This window comes from Hemitrygon akajei, chromosome 7, assembly GCF_048418815.1.
Source record: "Hemitrygon akajei chromosome 7, sHemAka1.3, whole genome shotgun sequence".
Classification (NCBI taxonomy): domain Eukaryota; kingdom Metazoa; phylum Chordata; class Chondrichthyes; order Myliobatiformes; family Dasyatidae; genus Hemitrygon; species Hemitrygon akajei.
The window spans coordinates 170234074-170257425 of NC_133130.1; the positions used below are offsets into that span (position 1 = coordinate 170234074).

Here is a 23352-nt window from a genome sequence, read left to right on the forward strand (position 1 = left end):
ACCCAGGGTATGACAAGGTGTTCTCTTGAACCTTACAGGAGGCAAGTGCAGAAACTGCTAGGGCCCTCGCAGAGATATTTGAGTCATCCTTAGCGATAGGGGAGGTACCAGAGGATTGGAGGATGGCCAATGTTGTTCTGCTGTTTAGAAAAGGCACTAAACATAAACCAGGAAATTATAGGCCAGTGAGTCTGACATCACGTGTGGGAAAGTTATTAGAAGGGATTCTAAGGGACCAGATAGACTGATTAAGGATAGTCAGTGTGGCTTCATACGTGGTAGGTCGTATCTAACCAATCGTATAGAGTTTTTCAGGGAATTTACCAGGAAAGTGGATAAAAGCAAGGCAGTGGATGTCGTCTACGGGGACTTTAGAAAGGCATTTGACAAGGTCCAGCATGGGAGGCTGGTCAAGAAGGTTCAGTTGCTCAGCATTCAGGATGAGGTGGTAAATTGTATTAGACATTGTCTTTGTGGGAAAAGCCAGAGAGTGGTCATAGAGGGTTGTTTCTCTGACTGGAGGTCTGTTGTGCTGCAGGGATTGTTGCTGGGTCATCTATACCAATGATCTGGATGATAATGTAGTCAAGTGGATCAGCAAGTTTGCAGATGACACCAAGATTGGGTGTGTAGTGGACAGTGTGGAAGACTATCACGGCTTGCAGAGGGATTTGCATCAGCTGGAAAAATGGGCTGAAAAATGGCAGATGGAATTTAATGCAGACAAGTGCAAGGTATTGCACTTTGGTAGGACCAACCAGGGTAGGTGTTATACTGTGAACGGTAGGGCACTGAGGGGTGTGGTAGAACAAAGAGATCTGGGGATACATGTATATAATTCATTGATAGTGGTGTCATAGGTAGATAGGGTCATAAAGAAAGCTTTTGGCACATTGGCCTTCATAGATCAGTGTACTGAGTACAGGAGATGAGATGTTATGTTGAAGTTGTAAAAGATGTTGGTGAGGCCAAATTTGGAGTTTTGTGTGCAGTTTTGATCACCATAAATCCCCAGAGTGTCCCCTCAGAAAGATGTAAACAAGGTTGAAAGAGTACAGAGCAAATTTACAAGGATGTTGCCAGGTCTGGAGGACCTGAGTTATAAGGAAAGATTGTATTCTTTAGAACACCAGAATATTGATAGGAGATTTGATAGAGGTATACAAAATTACGAGGGGTATAGATAGGGTTAATGCAAGCAGGCTTTTTCCACTGAGGTTGGATGGGACTATAACCCGAGGTCATGGGTTAAGAGTAAAAGGTGAGAAGTTCAAGCGGAACGTGAATGGAAACTTCTTCACTCAGAGGGTCGTGAGTGTGTGGAATGAACTGTCAGCACAAGTGGGGCATGTTTCAGTGCAGGTCAATGGGAGTAGACAGTTTAAATGGTTTTGGCATGGACTAGGTGAACTGAAGGGCTTGTTTTTGTGTTGTACTTCTCTATGTCTTTATGACTCTATGAGAACGTGGGTTGCAGAGTCCTTGAAGGTCTCGGCCTGAAACGTCGACTGCTTATTTCTTTCCATTGACGCTGCCAGTGTTGCTCTGGGTTTGCAGCGACTATTGTATCGTGATAAACAGTCACTAGTTTGAACCGGCAGAATGGCCTAGTCTTGTTGTTTACATTCTTATTACATGCACACAGTGCCCAGATCCTTGTATTAATTTGCAGGATTGTGAAGCATCAAGGCAGCCATTCCAGCCGATGGAATCACAGACTCAGTGAGAGGCTCTGAAGTCCAGACGTGTAAAATGACCAAAGGACCATTTGTTGGAGCTGGATTTACAAAGCAAGGACTGTGCATGGCCTCCTGATATTCCTGGAATGGACTGTAAGCCTCAGCCTCCTCTGTTGGTGATGGAGCTCGGGAGGACGCCAATCACTGACTTCTTAAATAAATGAATATCAAAAGCTGCAGATGATGGAAATCCAAAATAAAATCAGAAAAGGCTGGAAACACTCAGCAGGTCAGACAGTATCTGAATGAAACAGGGTGAGCATTTCAGGTCAGTTCCAGCCTTTAATCTGAAATATTAACCCTCCACAGATGTCGCCTGACTGGCTGAGTATTATCAGCATCTTCTGTATTTTTCATTTCAAACCCAATAGGTATCTTGTTTCTCAATGAATTAAAAGTTGAGCCATATAATTAAATAATTTCCCCCTCCCCCTTCCCTCTTCTTCTGTTACCTACTCTGGCTCCCCTCTTTTCTCTTCTCTTCATCTGCCTGTCACCTCCCTCTGGTAACCCCCCACCCACTTCCCTTTCCTTTCTCCCACTGCCCACTCTCTACTCCTAACAGATTCCTTCTTCTTCAGTCCTTTACCATTTCTGCCTATCACAGCCCCAGCTCCTTACTTCATCCCCCACCCCCAGCCACCTTCCCCTCACCTGGTGTCACCAGTCACCTGCCAGCTTGGACTCCTTCCCCTCCACCCACCATCTTATCCTGGCTTCTTCCCTCTTCCTTTCCAGTCCTGATGAAGGGTCTCGGCCTGAAAAGTCGAATGTTTATTCCTCTCCATAGATGCTGATTGACCTGCTGAGTCTCTCTAGCATTTTATGTTCGTTACCCTGAATTTCCAGCACCTGCAGGATCTCTTGTGTTTATTCGTTAATCTAGTGCAGGGGTTCTCACAATCTTTTGTATACAATGAACTTTGCCATTGACCAAGGGGTCCAAGCACCCCAGGATGGGAAGCCCTGGTCTAATAAAGTAAACCATGCCTCGGGAGAGGAGTATCTATGATACCTCCCTCCAGGTGGGGAAGGAGTTACTGGGAAGAATTCAAACACACAACTGATGTGAGATCCAGCTTTCAAAGCATAATGGATCTGGTGCAAAGTACAGATTTCACACCCACACTGGTCACTACATATTGATTTATTGGAATGATAGGGAAGGCTTGCTTGGTGTATAAAACTCCAGTCACACTACCGGGTACATTTCGGGATGTGACTGCACTGGAAGAGGTGCAGGGGAACATCAACGTTGGAGAATAATGGTGAGAGATTGGCTAGTCAAGCAGAGATTCTGCAGATGCCAGAAGTCTGGGGCAACACACAAAATGCTGGAGGAATTCAGCTTCTCAGGAAGACAGCCTTTGTCCACCTGTTATTCAGGTCATTTCCCCTCTTTCTGCCCTGTCCAGGTTTTCTTTTTAAAGATACAGCACGGTAATAAGCCCTTCCGGCCCAACGAGCCCGCACCACCCCGTTACACCCATGTGACCAATTAACCTACTAACCCGTACGTCTTTGGGATGTGGGAGGAAACCAGAGCACCCAGAGAAAACCCACGCGGCCACAGACAACGGCAGGATTTGAACCCAGGTCGCTGGCGCTGTAATAGCATTACGCTAACTGCTACGCTCCCACACCACCCAAGATGAAGGGTCTCAGCCCGAAATGTCAACTGTCCATTTCATAGAACATAGAACAATACAGCACAGTACAGGCCCTTCGGTCCACAATGTTGTGCCGACCCTTAAACCCTGCCTCCCATATAACCCTCCCACCTTAAATTCTTCCATTTACCTGTCTAGTAGTCTCTTAAACTTCACTAGTGTATCTGCCTCCACCACTGACTCAGGCAGTGCATTCCACGCACCAACTACTCTCTGAGTAAAAATCCTTCCTCTAATATCCCCCTTGAACTTCCCACCCCTTACGTTAAAGCCATGTCCTCTTGTATTGAGCAGTGGTGCCCTGGGGAAGAGGCACTGGCTGGCCACTCTATCTATTCCTCTTAATATCTTGTATACCTCTATCATGTCTCCTCTCATCCTCCTTCTCTTCTCTCCAGAGAATAAAGCCCTAGCTCCCTTAATCTCTTGATCATAATGCATACTCTCTAAACCAGGCAGCATCCTGGTAAATCTCCTCTGTACCCTTTCCAATGCTTCCACATCCTTCCTATAGTGAGGCGACCAGAACTGGACACAGTACTCCAAGTGTGGCTTAACCAGAATTGTGCTCTCCACAATTGGACGGCATAATGGCATAGTAGTTTGCACAATGCTTTACAGCAACAGCAACCTGGGTTCATTTCCCACCGCTGTCTGTAAGAAGTCTGTATGTTCTCCCTGTGACCACATGCATTTCCTCCAGGCGCTCTGGTTTGCACCCACAGTCCATAAATGGTTAATTGGCATTGTAAATTGACCTGTAATTAGGCCAGTGTGAAATTGGGGATGGCTGGGCCTATTCTGCATTGTATCTCAATAAATAAATAAACTTTTAAAAAGTTGTTGCCTGACCCACTGTGTTCCTCCAGTGTTTTTTGTGCAGTGTGAGATTGGCTAGGCTGGCCTTGTTTGGAGAGTGTAGTGGGAGAGCTGAAAATAATGGGAAGACATTCAGTAGGGAATGTAGATTTAAGGTAATTAATAGAGATTATTAAGAAGATAAGAAAATGTTTTTCACACTGAGTAGAGGTCTGGAATCAGTGAAACAGCCATGGAGGCAGAAATCTTTCACTCATTTGATTACTGGAACCTACAAATCGCCAGACCTAAATTGGGAAATACAAGAAATTCTGCAGATGCAGGAAATCCAGAGTAGCGCACACAAAATGCTGGAGAAACTCAGCAGGTCAGGCAGCATTTCTGGAAATGAATAAACAGTCAACGTTTTGTTGGGTCACAACCCCTCATCAGGACTGAACTAGAAGGGAGAAGACGCTACGATAAAAAGCTGAGGGGAGGGAAGGAGGATAGCTAGAAGGGGATAGGTGAAGCCAGATGGATAGGAAAGATAAAGGGCTAAAAATGAGAGAATCTGATAGGAGAATACAAAGTTCAAAGAACATTTATTATCAAAGAATGCATTCTGTATACAATTTGAGATTTGTCCCCTGACAGGCAGCCACAAAACAAAGAAACCCAACAGAACCGATTAAAGAAGACCGTCAAACACCCAAAGTGCAGGAAAAAAAAGAAATCATGCAAACAATAAAAGTAAGCAAATAACATTCGGTACTGAAGTTCACAGAAGTGAGTCCACTGCCGTGAAGCCGCTCCAGGAGCCCGTTAGTTGCCAGGCCACAGCCTCAGTTCAGCACAGAGACGAGTGAACCTCACGGAGTAGCAAGCTGAACACCAGCCCGTCCCTCACCTCCAGCCCCGACACCTACCATAAACTATAGCAGAAAGAGTGGGCCATGGGGCACCAGGGGCAGGTACAGAACAGGTAAGAGGCTAGAGTGGGGATTAGGGTGAGCAGCTCCCGAGGTGTTTGGAATAATTTTGCTTTACTGATCAAAGATCAAGGATCCTCTTTAGTCACCATTCACATTTACATGTTTTAGGAATTTGCTGCGCTGTGTCAGTGCAACATGCAACAAAAAACAACATTCAGCAACTATATAAAAAATGAAGTTAGAGGTTAAAGTAGTACTTTAGTACTCAAGTCGAGTATGATATTCTCCTAAGAGATTATTCCCTTAATGGAGAACACCTGTGTGTGACTTTGTTTTAACGTGGGGAGGCTGATGTGTGCAACCACTCCATGGTCCTTGATAGATCAGGATCTGGAATAAAATGAGCATAAACACATAAAGACCATAAGTATTTATCATGTAAACAGCATTATAAAGAGTGGTTTAAAGTGCTTACATGCAGTGCAGTGAAGGAGGTGATAGATAGGAGGGGGTGGGGGATAACTGGAATGGCTGATCAGATTAACTGCCTGGGGGAAGAAACTTTTAAGATGACATGAAGCTTTTGTTTTAATAACCCTATAATACTTTCCTGGGTAGCGGGGTGGAATACATCTCTACCAAAGGACGAGTGAGGTGCTTCTTCCCTCCGCTAGCCTACATGTCACCTTTGGGCAATATATATCACCTGATCAGGGTCACATGAAGCCATGAGAGCAGGCGGTGGATGGTCGTACGAGCAGCTGATGCAGATCACAGGTCCTGGTTATGTGACCACTGACACCAGGCAGGCAATCTCCGAGTAGCATTGATAATGGCTGGGGTCACCTGTCTGGTAAAGAATCTGCCCAGAAGAAGGAAATGGCAAGCTACTTCTGTAGAAAAATTTACCAGAACAATCATGGTCATGGAAAGACCCCGATCGCCCACGTCATACAACACTGCGCATAACGAACGAATGGTAGTACGTTCCAGAAGGGAGCTTTTGGAATAGACAGTTTGCTGGGTGGGCAGTGTCCACAATGATTTTTCCTGCTCATCTCTTTGTCCTGTGGATACATACAAGTCCTGCAGTGATGGTAAACTGCAGCCAATGACCTTTTCAGCTGACCTGACAGTTCGCTGTCATTTTTGCAAATTACTTCATAGCTTGCCAAGACTAATTCTCTGAAATGATGTTTCCCTACATTGGTACAAGTTTCCAGGCATTCCCAAATTTGTTGCAATCAGATTGGAGACAGGAAAATGCGTTCTCAGTTCTTTTATGTGTCACGGCCTTATTAATACTTGTCCTTGTCAATATAAGATCTTTGTTTGTGTGAAGTGGGTGCCATTGTTTTGAACAATGATGTCTGTTACGTAAAATTGCATGGATAAATATAGTGTAGAATGTAAATATAGTGTAAAATGCTAGTAAAGCATCTCAACATTGTAAAGATTTAGTTTCTTTATTAACATAATTTATACATTATTGCAAGCACACACAAAATATTCAAAAAAAATCACAAAAAACAGTCATTTCAGGCAGAGATTAAAATACAAACATTCTAAAAAGCAGACGGTTAAATTTCTTGTCAATGCAAAATACTCCTTTAAGAAGGCACCATTTTCCAAAAATAAATGTGGGATATTGCAATAAACTCTAGAAATCACCAAAATCACCGGTCTTCTAACATGAGCACATTGATATAGTATCTTTTGGACTGTTCAGTTTAAAAATAAAATGTTTCAATGCATAAGACATGTTGCTCAAAGCACATTTTTAGCATAGTTACACTGATAGCTTTTGTGAAGTACAGTTTTGTTCTACTGATTCTCAAATGTAATATAAAGAAATATTGCTGGGCAGGAACACGCATCAAAAGTTTCCAGAGCATTTTTTTCAAATTGTTGGCAAAAAATGTTGTGACCACTTAATACAGTTATTCAAAGATTTCAGAAATCAGTTAGATTTTATTTCATTTATTTAATGTTACTGAGTATTTATTCTCCAAACATCTGTGCATCTCTGTTGCTAAACCTTCCCTGAGCATTGGAGATCACGCACCATTGTATCTAGGAATTGTAAGGGGAGTTTGCTCTTGGTATTTTAGGTCCAAACTTGCTCAACAACACAAGAAAGGTGATAGTTGTATCATTACACGTTGTGTGTGGGGGTTGCTATGTGCTAATTGGCTGTTATCCTCCCAATATTAGAAAAGAGACAGTGCCCCTAAAAATAGACCTTGTCAGCTGAAACCTCCCGAGTTGTAAAAGATGGCATAAGAAATATAGTTCTTCCCTGAAATTTTTTTTGATTTCAGAATATATACTTATGCTTCAAAAATCTGTGTTTTGCATCCATGATAAATATCTGTGGAATATAAATATCAAGTCATGGTGAAATGCCCTTTTAAAATAATCTTTTTTAGAATTCTGATGGTTGAGTGAGGCAGGGCTTTTCTCTTTGAGGAGCAGGAGGACGAGAGGTGACTTGATAGAGCTGTGAAAGATAATAAGAGGCACAGATCAAGTGAAACAATCCATTTCCCATGGCAAAAATGGCTAGTACGAGGGGGTGTAACTTTAAAGTGCTGGGAGGGAAGTATGGAGGGTTGTCAAAGGTAGTTTTTTTACAGAGAGTGCTGGGTGTGTGGAACACAGTGCTGGGATGGTGATAGAGGCAGATAGATTAGGGGCATTTAAGGCCCCTGAATAGGCACATGGATGAAAGAAAAATGGAGGGCCATGAGGGAAGGAAATGTTGGATTGATCTTGGACTAAGTTAAAGGGTCAGCACAACATTATGTGCCGAAGGGCCTGTACTGTTCTAAACTCTATGATTCAGAATAGAGTAAACAGCACTTGACTGTGGTCTGGTCCTTGAGAATGAATCCACAGGTTGTGGGAACAATTCAGTGATGGGGCGTGAAGTTTATTACAGGGTAGATTAGACCCTGCTGGCCCTCTGAGCCACATCACCCAGTAACCTTCGATTTAATCCTACCCTAATCACAGGACAATTTACAATGATCAATTAACCTACCAACCAGTAAGTCTTTGGACTGTGGGAGGAAACCAGAGCACCCAGAGGAAAGGCATGGAGTCAGGGGGAGGAACGTGCAGACTCCTTACAGACAGCGCCAGGAATTGAACCCAGATCGCTGGTACTGTAAAGTGTTGTGCTAACCACTACACTGGTGTGCTGCATGTGACAGGCATGTTACATATTTCAAAGATGCAGTCTAACTGATACACCCTATTGGAACAATTGAAACAATTTCTGGTTTTGCTGTTGGAACACTTGTGCAAGCCCATAAAGTGACCAGGTTTCAATGATCAGTCTGTTATAGTTTTGAACTGCTCTTATTCAGTGTGGAATTGCAAGTGCTGGTACAGTCTATTCATTTTGTATTGTTTTAAGGAAATAAAGCATTTAGAATTGAGTGTTTTGTAATTGTCAGATAAATTTTGAGGGTCATTATGACTTTATAAGATAGAACATAGATCACAGGACATGACAGCACGGTACAGGTCCTTTGGCCCATGATACTGTGCCAAACAAACAACAGAAAGACAAGCAAAAATCATAATAATAAATAAATAAACAATAAATATTAAGAACATGAGATGAAGAGTCCTTGAAAGTGAGACAATAAGCTGTGGGAACAGTTCAGTGATGGGGCGAGTGAAGTCGAGCAAAGTTATCCCTTCTGGTTCAAGAGCCTGATGGTTGAGGGGTAATAACTGTTCCCGAATCTGACCGTGAGCCCTAAGGCAGTGAGAAAAAACATGACTGGGTGGTGAGGGTCCCTGGTGGCGGATACTACCTTTCTGTGATAGGGCTCCATGTAGATGTGTGCAATGGTGGGAAGAGCTTTAATGGACTGCGCTGTACCCAGACCTGCCCCAATTATCACCAGAGTGGCACTCTACAAGCAGAGATCTCGAACTAAAGAACTCACCAGTCCCTTGTGCCTTTCTGTCTGCTCCTGGCTGTGAAAACATTGAACACAGAACAGTACAGGGTCCTCGGCCCATGATGCTGTGCTGACCTTTAAATCTTTTCTAAAACCAGTCTAACCCTTCCCTCCCCCATACTCCTCCATTTTTAGAGTCATAGAGAAGTACAGCACAGAAGCAGGACCTTTGGCCCATCTAGTCCATGCTGAAACCATGAAACTGCCTACTCCCATCGACCTGCATCAGGATGATAGCCATCCATGTACCTATCCAAGCTTCTCTTAAACGACGAAATGGAGTTCGCATGCACCCAAGTGCCTATTGAAGAGTTTCTTAAATGTCCCTAATGCATCTGCCTCCACTACCACCCTGACAGGGCATTCCACAGACTCACCACTCTGTGTAAAAAAAACTTACCTCTGACATCCCCCCGCCCCCATACTTTCTTCCAATTATCTAAAATTATGCCCCTCGTGAGATTTTTAAAAAGTGATTCAGAGACTATTTCATTTTTTGCTATTCATTTTTGGCACATCTCAACTTTTAGAGCTCTATATTTTAATATCTAGGTTTGAACATTGATTAAATGAATTGTAAATCTGATAAGTACTTTATAGAACTGTCAGTATATGTTCAAAATCAAAGCTACAACACAATTGTAGGGCAGGATTTATAAGCACATTTAGTGAAGCACTTTCTAAAAAAACCCAGCTGTCTTCTATCATGAGGAGCAAATTACAAGGGCACCCTCACACTGCTGGGAGGTGGAGCTTGCTGGGTGTTGATTGGCTGTTTTTACAGCAGTGACTCCGCTTCCAAAGCACTTCATTGGTTGAAAAGCTCTTTTGCAAGTTCTGAGTTGCTGGAACAAGCCTTTCCATGGAGTTACAAAAGAGGTACAGGTCCTTCCCTCACCACACTTACTGAGTAACCAGGAGGACTTTATGATCACAGGCTTAATTGTCTCAAATATATGGAGTCAGAGAGAAATGCAGTATGTAGACAAGCCTTCCAGCCCAACAAACCCATGCCAATAAAGTTGTCCGTAAGACAGAAGAGCAAAACTAGGCCATTTGACCCATTGAGTCTGCTCCATCATTCCACCATGGCTGATTTATTTTCCCTCTCAACCCCATCCTCCTGCCTTCCCTCCATATCCTTCGACACACTGACTGATCAAGAACCTATCAACCTCCACTTTAAATATACCCAATAACTTGGCCTCCACAGCTGTCAGAGCCAACAAATTCCACGGGTTTGCCACACACTGGCTAAAGAAATTCCTCCTCATCCCTGTTCTAAACGGTCATCCTTCTATCCTGAAGCTGGAGCTTCTGGTCCTAGACTCTCCCAATATAGGAAACATCCTCTCCACATTCACCCAGTTAGTCCCAATTTTATCCCTTCAGCTCCTATCCCGCCAGGCCCCTCCCATCCATGTACTTATTCAAGAGCTTCTTAAATGATATTATTTATCAAATTCTCCAAATATATTATCAAAATAATTTTAGTCCAATTAAATGAGTAAGAAATTAATAAGTGTGAAATAAGTAGAAAGCCTCAGTTAGATTGTCATGGAGATGTGAGAGGCAAGGATGTGAAATTATTGTACAGTTGGGTAAACAAAATGATAGATTTGTAGAGCACAGAAACTGGCCATTCAGCCCATCTAGACTGTGCTGAACTATTGTTCTGCATAGTCCTATCAACCTGCATCTAAACCATAGCCCTTCTCGCCCCTTCCATCTTTGCACTTATCCAAACATTTAAAATTTACAATCAGTCCCGCATCTACCATTTCCATTGATGGCTCATTCTGCACACTCACCACCCTTTGAGTGAGGATGTTCTTCCTCAGATTTCACTTTTTAGCCGTAACCATGACTTCCAGTTCTAGTCTCACGCAATTTCAATGGAAAAAAATTCCTGCTTGCATTCACCCTGTCTATGCCCTCATAATTTTGTACACCACTATTAGATCTCCTCTCATTCTCCTAAACACAAGATGATAAAATCCCGACCTATTCAACCATTACTTATAACTCAGGTCGTCAAGTCCAGGCAGATCACCTGACCTACGCTGCTCATGGTTTTATACACTTCTATAAAATTCCCCCTCCGTCTCCTGGGCTTCAAGGAATAAAGTCGTCCTCTATTCATGATATCTTTATAATTCAGGCCCTCAACCTGGCGACATTCTTCTAATTCTCCTTTGCACATTTTCCATCTTCGTTGCATCTTGTTGTAACAGTGCAACCAAAGCTGTACACAATACCCTGGGTACTGCCTCACTAATATCTCGCACAACTGCAACATAACGTCTCAGTGCCCCGACTGATGAAGGCCAGCGCCTACCTGTGATGCCCATTCAGGGAAAACTAACATGTTACAAATAATGGGATTTCATTTTCATTTGTGTAAGTGCTGTTGTACAACTCTTGAAGAAACCTGAGTAAAGTGTCTAGTGGACACTACAGAGGAGGTACCTTTCAGATGAATATACAAAGGCCACTGAGCCCTCAATCCTATCCCACCGTTCTATATGATCATAACTGAACTATTTTGCCCTCTTCTATGCCAGTTCCACATAAACCTCAATCTCTGACATAGGAGCCGATATAGGCCATTCAGCCCATCAACTCTGCTTTGCCATTCAATCATGGCTGATTCATTATCCGTTTCAACTCCAGTCTCCTGCCTTCTCCTAATCTGTCAAAAGTCTTTCTGCAGCCTCCCTGATTCCTGAACACCACCCAGCCCTCTGCCTATCTTCATATTGCCCACAAACGTAGCCACAGAGTCATCAATTCTATCATCCAAATCACTGACATATAACATAAAAAGAAGCAGTCCCAACAGCAACCCCTGTGGAACGCCACTAGTCACCGGCAGCCATTTGGAAAAGGCTCCCTTTACTTCCATTCTTTGCTTCTGGCCAATCAGCCACCGCTTCATCCATGCTAGTACAGGTTTCCCCCCCGCAATCTGAAGGTCCTGTGACACTGTTTGTATTCCGAAATGTGGTACAGCCAAGAAGCAATTACCATTAATTTATATGGGAAAATCTTTTGAGCGTTCCCAGACCCAAAAAATAACCTACCAAATCAAAGCAAATAACACATAAAACCTAAAATAACACCAACATATAGTAAAAGCAGGAATGATATAATAAATTTACACCCTATATAAAGTAGAAATATTGTGGGTACAGAGTAGTTTCACTTATCAAACTCAGAAAAACAGTGAACCAAAATCGATTTGGAGAAAAAAATCAACACGTACACGCATACGTACGCGCGTACACGCATGCGCAAACAACTGCCCGCACAGGGCTTCACGGTCATTGTAGTTTTTCACGAGGAAAACTCACGTATAAAGTGGGTGAACAACAACACACACAAAATGCTGGTGGAACACAGCAGGCCAGGCAGCATCTATAGGGAGAAGCGCTGTCGACGTTTCGGGCCGAGACCTTTCGTCAGGAGCGTCTTTTTCTCGCAAAAGCGAAAATCCTCTTTGGTTAGCGAAAACAGGTACTAATGTAAGTCTTTCATAACAGGGAGTTGTTGTAAATCGAACGTTCAGAAAGCAGGGACCACCTGTACCTTTCCTGTAATAACAAAGGCTCTTACCTTGCCAAGCAGCCTCTTGGATGATAACTTGTCAAAGGCCTTCTGAAAATCCAAGTACACAACATCCACCAATTCTCCTTTGTCTATCCTGCTTGTTATTTCTTCTAAGAATTCCAACAGATTTGTCAGGCCAGAGTTTCCCTTAAGGAAACCATGCTGACTTTGGCCCATTTTACCATGTAGCTCCAAGTACCCCAAAACCTCATCGTTAATAATTGACTTCAACATCTTCCCAACCACTGAGATCAGGCTATCTGGACTATAATTTTCTTTCTTCTGTCTCCCTCTCTTCTTGAAGAGTGGGGTGACATTTGCAATTTTCCAGTCCTCCAGAACCATGCCAGAATCCATCGATTCTTGAAAGTACATTACTAATGCCTCCACAATCTCTTCAGCCACCTCCTTCAAAACTCTGAGGTGTAGCTCATCCTGTCCAGGACTATCATTACAGGTACAGCAGGCAGTGAAGAAAGCTAATGGCATGCTGGCTTTTATAACAAGAGGAATTGAGTATAGGAGTAAAGAGGTCCTTCTGCAGCTGTACAGGGCCCTGGTGAGACCCCACCTGGAGTATTGTGTGCAGTTTTGGTCTCCAGATTTGAGTAAGGAATTCTTGCTATTGAGGGAGTGCAGCGTAGGTTCACAAGGTTAATTCCCAGAATGGCGGGACTGTCATATGTTGAAAGATTGGAGTGACTGGGCTTATATACACTGGAATTTAGAAGGATGAGAGGGGATCTGATTGAAACATATAAGATTATTAAGGGATTGGACACGCTGGAGGCAGGAAGCATGTTCCCGCTGATGGGTGAGTCCAGAACTAGAGGCCACAGTTTAAGAATAAGGGGTAGGCCATTTAGAACAGAGATGCAGAAAAACTTTTTCACCCAGAGAGTGGTGGATATGTGGAATGCTCTGCCCCAGAAGGCAGTGGAGGCCAAGTCTCTGGATGCATTCAAGAGAGAGTTAGATAGAGCTCTTATAGATAGCGGGGTCAAGGGATATGGGGAGAGGGCAGGAACGGGGTACTGATTGTGTATGATCAGCCATGATCACAGTGAATGGTGGTGCTGGCTAGAAGGGCCGAATGGCCTACTCCTGCACCTACTGTCTATTATCTATTAGACTTTTCAGCTTCCCAAGATTCTCTCTGGTAATAGCAACTGCATTCACTTCTGCCCCATGACACTCTCAAACTTCCTTCATGCTGCTAATGTCTTTCACAGTGAAGAATGATGTAAAATATTTATTCATTTCATCCACCATTTCCTTTGTCCCCATTACTACCTCTCCAGCATCATTTTCCAGCAGTCCAATATCTACTCTCACCTCTCTTTTATTCATTATATATCTGAAAAACATTTGATATCCTCTTTGATATTATTGCCTAGTTTACCTTCATATTTCATCTTTTCTTTGAGGCATTTTTGTGTGCCTTCTGATCAATTTTAAAAACTTCCCGAACTTCCCATTAGTTTTTGCTCTATTATATGCCCTCTCTTTTGCTTTTATGTTGTTTTTGACTTCTCTTGTCAGCCACAGTTGCATCATCTTACCTCTTCTTCTTTGGGATGCATATATCCTACACCTTCTGAATTGCTCCCAGAAACTCCAGCCATTGTTGCTCTGCCTTCATCTTTGCTAGTGTCTCTTTCCACTCAACTTTGGCCAGCTCCTCTCTCACGCCTCTGTAATTCTCTTTACTCAACTGTAATACTGATACATCTGACCCTAGCTTCTGCCTCACAAATTGCAGAGTGAATTCTTTCATATTATGATTACTGTCTCCAAAGAGTTCCTTTACCTTAAGCCTCCTAATCAAATCCGGTTCATTACATAACACACAATCCAGTATAGTTGATCCCCTAGTGAGCTCAATCACAAGCTGCTCTAAATAGCCATCTCATGGGTATTCTATAAATTCTCTGTCTTGGGTTTCAGAGTCAGCACCATCCTGGCTTTCCCAACCAACCTGCATATTGAAATCCCCCATGACTATTGTAACTTTGCCCTTTAGATGCACATTTTCTATCTCCATTGTTATTTGTAGCCCACAGCTTTGCAACTATTTGGAGGCCTATATACAACTCCCACGTTGTTACACTGCCCCGTTACACTGCAACTCATCCCACTGACTGCAATTTTGCCCCATTATCTGCCTGTTTTTCCGACAGTCCCACTACACACTGCTTCTGCTTGAGGTAGATTTTGAAATCAAGAGTCCATCTTATGTATTCAGGAACTCTTCAATTGTCTTATAACAGTGGGATAGAAGGGCATAAGATACAGGAGCAGTATAAGGCCATTCTTCCCTCTCAACCCCATTTCCCTGACTTCCCCCTTAACCTTTGACACCCTTACTAATCAAGAACCTATCAACCTCTACTTTAAATATACCCAATGACTGAGTCTCCACAGCCATCTGTGGCAATCAGTTCTACAGATTCACCACCCTTTCACTGAAGAAATTCCTCTTCATCTCTGCTCTGAAAGGATGTCCTTTTAATTTGAGCTGTGTCCCCTGAAGCTCTCCTTAAGCCTGGAGAGCCTTAAGCCCTGGTTTTGGGCTTTTTTACCTCCTGCCTGATGGGAAATGGAAGAGAGAATATTGGCTCCTTTACCAAGAGAGATGCAGACAGAGTCCCTGGAGGGAGGATGGATTATATAAAGCGCTGAGCTGTGCTGAAAACTCTCTGCAAGCTCTTGTGGTAACAGGCAAAGAAGTTGCCATAATTTGTTTGAAGTTATTGTAGGCATACAGAAATGATGCAGAAACTCCCTCAAACAGCAATATAACCAATATCACCCATGACAAAATGGAGGATTTCCTATTTTGCCATAAGACCATAAGGCATAGGAGCAGTATTGGTCCATTTGGCCCATCAAGTCTGTTCCATCAGGCCTCTACACCCTCAGGGGCAGAAAGTTCCTAACAGGCAAAAATTCTACGCACCATAGTTTTAGTTGACTGTCCCTTTATTTTATGACCATGTCCCCTAGTTCATACTCTCCCACCAGTGGAAACATCTCAACATCTACCATATCCTGTCAAGCCCTACAGGATCTTAGGCATTTGCAGTCATACAGTCATGGAGAAAGTGGTGAATAATCCACCAGATTTATCCAGCCCACCAGGTTTATTATCCCCTCAGTCCCAAACGCCTGCCTTCTGCCCGTAACCTTTGACACCCTCACCAGTCAAGAAACTATCAACGTACACTGTAAATATATCCAGTGACTTGACTTCCACAACCTTCTGAGGCAATGAATTCCACAGATTCACCACCTTCTAGCTAAAGAGATTCCTCCTCATCTCCGTTCTTAAAGCACATCCTTCTATTCTGAGGCTGTGCCCTCTGGTCCTAGACTACCCCACTATTGGATGAATTAAAATCCTGTAAAAGATGTGACAGGCTGTATAGAAATACAGTTTTTTGTTTCACTTTCATTCTAAATTCTATTTGCCCACTTTTGATGTTTGTACAATTTGTTTTTCGTCTCTCTGCACATTGGGTGCTTATCATTTTTTTTATGGGTTCTTTTGGGGTTCTTGTTTTGTGGCTGCCTGTGAGGAGATGAATCTCAAGGTTGTATAACCTTACTTTGATAATAAATGAACTTTGAGCTTAAAAAATGTAGGCAAAATGGAACTGTGAATGACATAAAAGTTCCTGTATCTACAGGTTTTGGGTAACCTGCCACATTTTTATGGCACCCTCAGATTTATGAATGGGAACAGCGCAGATATAGAAATTTCATCAGTTTATTTCTCTAAAAGGTGAACCGAACATGAGAAAGAGCAACATACAACTGTTTATGCAGTATAGTTGTTATGGCAAAAAATTTTAAATAGGAGAGAAATAGCAGTTGTTTACTCATGAAATATTAATTTCCATAAAACAGTTGTTCTATGTCGGTTTATTTTGTACAATTTACCATAATATTCAGAATAAAACAAATTCAAAGCATAAAAATGACAAACACAACTGCTGGCAACTCAATAAAAATACAAGTGCTTTCAGTTTTCAAATATTAAATAAGGTACAGGTGTGCAGTTCTAGGTACAGGTGTGTGAAGAGAGGATTACTGAAGGGAACACTGTAATTTCTAATGTGGTTACAGTTTTCAATAGCAAAGACCTCTGAAAATATCAGAGAACCAACACATTTTATGTTCAGTCAGAACAAGGCGTTCCCTCTCATGCACAGTCGTGTGGCGTGTGGAAAACCTTCACCTTAGGGATCTTTGGATTGTGCCTCTGTCAGAGTCCATACGGAGAGTCAAGATGGGGGAATGCATCTCAAACACCGACTCTACCCTGACCTTCGTGAGCAAAAGCAGAGGTTCAGGGAAACACACGGCCAAACTCCTTCTAACCCTCTCCTGTTTCTAACCTTCTAATGTACATCTCTAAAGAATCAGGTGTAAACTCTGAACGCTTAGTGCGTTCACAGTGAACGGAAGTGCCCGTTACGCTGCTCAACTTCATGTAAACTCCATTCTTTACACGCTGGCAGTTTTGCAGCCCCGCTGAAGATTGGTTTACCAAAATAAAGCCAACATTTTTACAAGGATAGGAAAAACATGGTCAACATCTGAAAATATTCTTCTCAGGTATTCCAAGATTACATAGGTCCTGTATACTTAAAAATCATTTTATTACTATCAAATTACAGTGATTTTAGTAATAATATAAAGTAATATAATATATATTTATATATATAAAATGGAATCCACAACCTGCCTTTGGGAGTCTGGAGATCGAGGTTTGGTTCTAAGCTCGCTTGGCATGAAGCATCTCGATCAGCAGGTTGTTACATGGTACCTCACCACCCAGGTGTTTATAGTACAGGTATTCTTCTGCCTGCTTACTGATGGCATGGATTTCCGGTAACCGCAGCAACAGCTGTCCAAACTTTTCTCCATGCTGGGGGTAGTTGCACATGGCGTAGTCGAGGAGAGCGGCGTGTACCTGCTCCTGAACGCTCTCGATCAAATGCCGGTTTTCCAGAACCTTTACATCTGTTGGGAGCAAGGGTCGGAGACACTTTCAGTAACATCAGTTCACAGAGCCCTCAGCATGGTCCAGGACTTTCCCATCCGTCCCACAATCTCTTTGACCGCCCACCGTCAGGCAGAAGGTACCGCAGTATTAGAACGAGTACTGTCCGGCTGGGTAACACCTTCTTCCCCAGGCTGTGAGACTTCTGAACACCCTGTTACCACCCCATACATAGTATTTATGATAGGACCAGTAACAGTAATCCTGCTATATATTTAACTACATGTCGTAAATGCACTTGATATCAATTTGTACATCCACAGAATTTTTCACCTGTTAATAATACTATGTTCATGCTATTTTGGTGCTGTATTTGAGGTACAGTACTGTGCAAAAGTTTAGGCACATATATATCTAGCTAGGGTGCCTAAGACTTTTGCACTTTTCTGAAGTAATTTTATGCACTGTACTGCTGCCACAAAAAAAAACCAAATATCATGACATATGTGAGTGAGAATAAACCTGATTCTGATATGGGTCTCTATTGTGGACTGAGAGTGGGAAGGGGGCAGTGAGAGGGGAATCATGGCTGGGAAAAGGGGAAGGGAGAGAAGAGGGAGTGGGAGGCACCAGAGAGACATTCTGTTCTGATCAATAAACCAATTTTCTGGAATCGAATCCCTTTGCCTGGTGTCTCAGGGCTTGGGTGTGTCTGTATCCACACCAGCCCCGACCCTGGCACTGCTTCAATGCCACCTGGTTACACCCCTCCCGCAGCACTCCACCCTCACCATTCCCAACATCCTTCTATCCTGCCAGACTTACAAACTCACTCTCCACTCCTCGTTGACAAATACAGTACTGTGCAAAAGTCGTAGTCTCCCTAGCTATATACTGTCCACGTGCACAGTACTGAATGTATTGTGTTTGACACCTTAGTCCTGAGGAACATTGTTTTGTTTAGCTATAAACATGAGTATAGTTGACGGACAATAAACTTGAACTTGAACATCATTTGGTCTTGATGACCTGAGACCAATTTATGGCCCTGTCACCTCACTCAGACCAACGTATCCACGGTGCCCCACCCCCCCAGGTAGTCCCATCCTGCCCATGTTCGGCCTTAATCCCTCTAAACATATCCTATTCATGTACCTCTCCTGTCTTATAAACCTTGTTTTTATAAGTCCATTAAATATAGAAGCAGAATTGGGCCATTCCATCATGGCTGAGTTATTATCCTCTCAACCCCATTCTCCTGCCTTCTCCCTGTAACCTAGTATGAGCTACAGGTTATACCTGCCTCGACTACCTCCTTTGGCAGCTCACTCCATACCAGTTCACTCCGTACCAGCCTCTGTGTTGCCCCTCAGATCATTTTTAAATCTTTCATGTTTCCTCTTCAACCTATGAATCTTGATTCCCCACCCCTGGGAAAAAGGCTAAGTGTATTCACCCTATTTATACCCACAAGACATTATACACCTCTATAATGATGCCCCTCAGTCTCCGTGGAATACAATTCTAGCCTGTTTAACCGCTCCCTATAATTCAGGCCCTCGAGTCCTGGCAATATCCTCATTAATGTTCTCTGCACATTTCCCAGTTTAATGGCGCCTTTCCTACAGCAGGATCGTAAAGTGCAGGAACAGGCCATTCAGCCCCTTGAGACCGTGCTGACCATCAACCGCTCATTGACACCAATCACATTCTGCTGCATGTTTCCCGACAAAGAAAGGGGTCTATTTGACAAAACAAGAGAAAGCCAGTTCATGCCGTAACCTATACTCCGCCCTAGATTCCACCCCTCACCCTCAAACAGGATGCAAGATGTTCACAGGAGGGGAGCTTTATGTGACTGGTGGAAGGATTAGAGGGCAAGTGAGGGCCTTCCTCTCCCACATAGCCCTCTGTTTTTATCATCCACATGCCTGTCTTAACAGTCTTTAAAATGCCCCTAATGTATCTGACAGCTCCACCACCCCTAGCAGAGAGTTCCATGCACTCACTGTATTCTGTGTAAAAAAAACTATCTCTACCATCTTCCATCTTCCAAAGTTCAAAGTAAATATATGTCATCATATACAACCTCGAGATTCATTGTCTTGCGGGCATACTCAATAAATCCATAGAATAACAACAGTGACAGAATCAACGAAATACAGCGCCAACTTGGGTGTTTAATCAGTATGCAAGACGACAAACTCTGCAAATACAAAAAATAAATAATGATAATAATAATAATAATAAATAAACAATAATTATCAAGAACATGAGATGAAAAGTCCTTGAAAGTGAGTCCATAGGTTGTGGGAACATTTCAATGATGAGGCAAGTGAAGTTGAGTGAAGTTATCCACTTTGGCTCAAGAGCATAGTGGCTGAGGGGTAATAACTGTTCCTGACCCTGGAGGTGTGAGTCTTGAGGCTCCTGTACCTCCTTCCTAATGGCAGCAGCAAGAAGAGAACATTTCTTGGGTGGTAGAGGTCCCTGATGATAGATGCTGCGTTTCATGTAGATGTGTTCGGTGGTGGGGAGGACCTTACCTGTGATGGACTGGGTTGTATTCACTACTTTTTGTAATATTTTCTGTTCAAGGGCATTGATGTTTCATACCAGGCTGTGGTGCAGCCAGTCAATATACTCTCCAATACACGTCTATAGAAGTTTGTCAAAGATTTTAGATGTCATGCCAAATCTTTGCAAAATCCTAAGAAAGTTTTCCTTAGAAGTTTTTTAGGAGATTTTCTCCAATTACATTAGCATTGTGGCCCCTGCTACTAAGTCATTTCCATCCTGGGGAAAAAGTCTCTGGCGGTCCACTTCATGCATCTTATGCAGTGGTCCCCAACCACCGGGCCGCAAAGCATGTGCTCACGGGCCGCGAGGAAATGATATGATTTGCCGATATAAAACGATATGAGTCAGCTGCACATGCATATCAACCGCTCATTGATGATATGATCAACGATCATATTTTTCCTCATTCCCCGTCACGACCACGCGAGGTCATCGGCCGCCTAACCGCAGCGACACCCTCGCGCCAGGGTCGCGCGGCCGGCGGGAAGCGCCGTTGGTACCGGCCCGGAGCGCGGACAGACGGGCGCCGCCTCCGAACCTGTTCACCACACCGAATGTCCGCGGGGAACCGGGTGCTAAAACACTCGCAGACGACCTAATTCAGGCGCAGCGTTTGGTAAGTAGCAGAGCAGCTACCTCGCTCCAAACTTTTGTCGGCCGATAGATCCTACGGTGGGGGGAGGGGGGCATCCTGTCGCTCTCCCCGCTCGGTCGGGCGCTCTCTCCGGACTGCGGCCGCCGCTGCCCCGGTACGGGGACCTCCGGCCCTCACCTTGTCCTCTCACCCCACCCCGACCAGCCGCACTGGCCAAGGCGTCTGGCGGCGGGCAGGTGGGAGGCGGGAGTTCGGGCCCGGAGGCTGTCTAATGAGGCAATGAAGCCCTCAGAACTGCTTCGGTACCCTGAGTCCAAGCACCCTGCTCTTAAAGACAAAGCCGTCGACTTTTTTCAGCGGTAAAAACGTGAGCAAGCGGGACAGAAGCAAGTGCTGAGAGCCACTAAACCTAAATTGTGGAATAGACTGGAAATAAGGAACCCCCTTCGAGTATCGCTGTCTCTCATCACCCCTCGATGGGACCGTCTTGTTGCAGGGAAACAACCCCAGGGCTCCCACTGATTCAGCGATAATGGTGTGTTGCAATGATTTTATACGTTCATACGGGGAAAATATGCGCTGTGTGTTTAATATCCATACGTTACTTAAAATGTTATGATGCTATTGACTTATAAGTGACTTATCACTATATTCATGCGAGGAAAATATGTGCTGTGTGTTTAATAATAAATTTGTAAAATTCATTAGATAAACCCTTTTAGAAATGAAATTGAGTGTATTAGCCACTTATGAATGACTTATAGTTGACTTATCTCCTATATCACGGTCCTGATTAACCCCCCCCCCCCCCCCCCCCCGCCATCCGGTCCGCGTGAATATTGTCAATATTAAACCGGTCCACGATGCAAAAAAGGTTGGTGACTCCTGATCTTATGCACCTTTATGCATCTTATGCACAACTAGCAAGTCACCTCTCATCCTCCTTTGCCCTAGTTCACTCAACCAAGCCTCATAAACCAGGTTCTCCAATCCAGGCAGTATCATGGTAGATCTTGAATTAAATTCAAGGATAGTCCAGAACTCCTCCAAGGGGACGACAACCTTGTCATAGGGTTTAGAGACTTGCACACCTCAATGACCTGGAGAGAGAAGCTGGCTGGAGTCAGGGCCTTGTGCTTTGTTTATCTGTATGGACAGACACAGATGGCGGACTGTCATTGCTGCCCTAACCACCAGTGGCATAAAAGGCATTAAGTAATTTAGTAGTCAAAAGCTGGAAATGAACAAGCTCTGTGCTCTGGCAATGTTACAGGAATGGAAGAGATTGCAAGGACAGAAAGAGAGGCAAGGCTGGGGGGAGACTGGAACAGGGTACGGATTTTAAAGTCCATTTCTTAATGGAGAGCCAAAATAAAGATGTGCTTCTAGTGAACTTTATCCTAGGGACGGCACAGTAGCGTGGCGGTTAGCCTGACATGTTTACAGCGCTGGTGACCCAGCTTCACTTCTGCTGTAAGGAGTTTGTACGTTCTCACTGTGACTGCGTGGGTTTCCTCCGGGTGCTCCAGTTTCCTCCCACCTTCCAAAGATGTACGGGTTAGTTGATTAATTGATCACATGGGTGTAATTGGGCATTCCAGGCTCACTGGGCCAAAAGAACCTGTTACCGTGCTGTATCGCTCAATAAATTAAACAATATTCCACATTTCAAAGACGTACGCATTAGGAATGCTAAGTTGGAAGCATGGCGATACTTGAAGTCTTCATCCAGAACGTAAAATCATTAGACCATAAGACATAGAAGCAGAATTAGGCTGTTCGGCCTATTGAGAATGCTCCACCATTCCATCATGGCTGATTTATTATCCGTTTCAAACCCATTCTCCTGCCTTCTCCGTTTAACACCCTGACTAATCAAGAACGTATCCACAGAATATAAATGTTCTAAATGGGCATCCCTCTCTTCTGAGGCCGTGCCCTCTGGTCTAGACCCCTCCACTATAGGAAACATCCTCTCCACATCCACTCTACCTGTGCCCTCTGTCTAGACTCTCCCACTATAGGAAACATCCTCGCCACATCCACTCTACCTGTGCCCTCTGGTCTAGACTCCCCCACTATAGGAAACATCCTCTCCACATCCACTTTCAGCATTCGATAGATTTCAATCAGATCTCCCCCCTCCCCCCTCATTCTTTTAAGCTCCTGTGAGTGCAGGTCCAGAGCCATCAAATGTTCTTCATATGGTAATCTTTCCACTCCTGGAGTTATTCTTGTGAACATCCTCTCCAATGCCAGCACATCTTTTCTCAGATAAGGAGCCCAAAACTGCTCACAATACTCCGAGTTCAGTCTGACCAATGCCTTATAAAACCTCAGCATTACATCATTCTAGGACTATCTTAGTCCTCTCAAATTGAATGCTAACATTGCATTTGCATTCCTTACCAACAACCCAACCTTCTAGTTAACCTTTAGGA

The 23352-nt window shown here is 43.7% G+C and overlaps 2 protein-coding genes across 2 annotated transcripts in view; one reads left to right on the forward strand and one right to left on the reverse strand.

The window, feature by feature from the left end:
• adgrd2 (adhesion G protein-coupled receptor D2) overlaps positions 1-4260 on the forward strand; it is a 151835-nt gene extending 147575 nt beyond the window's left edge. The window contains exon 26 of the mRNA XM_073052585.1: positions 1673-4260. Coding sequence (XP_072908686.1) covers positions 1673-1680 — 8 coding nt within the window. The 3' untranslated portion in view covers positions 1681-4260. The remainder of the gene's footprint in view (positions 1-1672) is intronic.
• A 12262-nt stretch (positions 4261-16522) lies between these two features.
• LOC140730104 (nuclear receptor subfamily 5 group A member 2-like) overlaps positions 16523-23352 on the reverse strand; it is a 94805-nt gene continuing 87975 nt past the window's right edge. Inside the window, exons 7-8 of the mRNA XM_073050241.1 lie at positions 17475-17756; positions 16523-17057 (exon numbers count right to left, since the gene is read on the reverse strand). Of these exons, the coding sequence (XP_072906342.1) occupies positions 17509-17756 (248 nt within the window). The 3' untranslated portion in view covers positions 16523-17057; positions 17475-17508. The remainder of the gene's footprint in view (positions 17058-17474; positions 17757-23352) is intronic.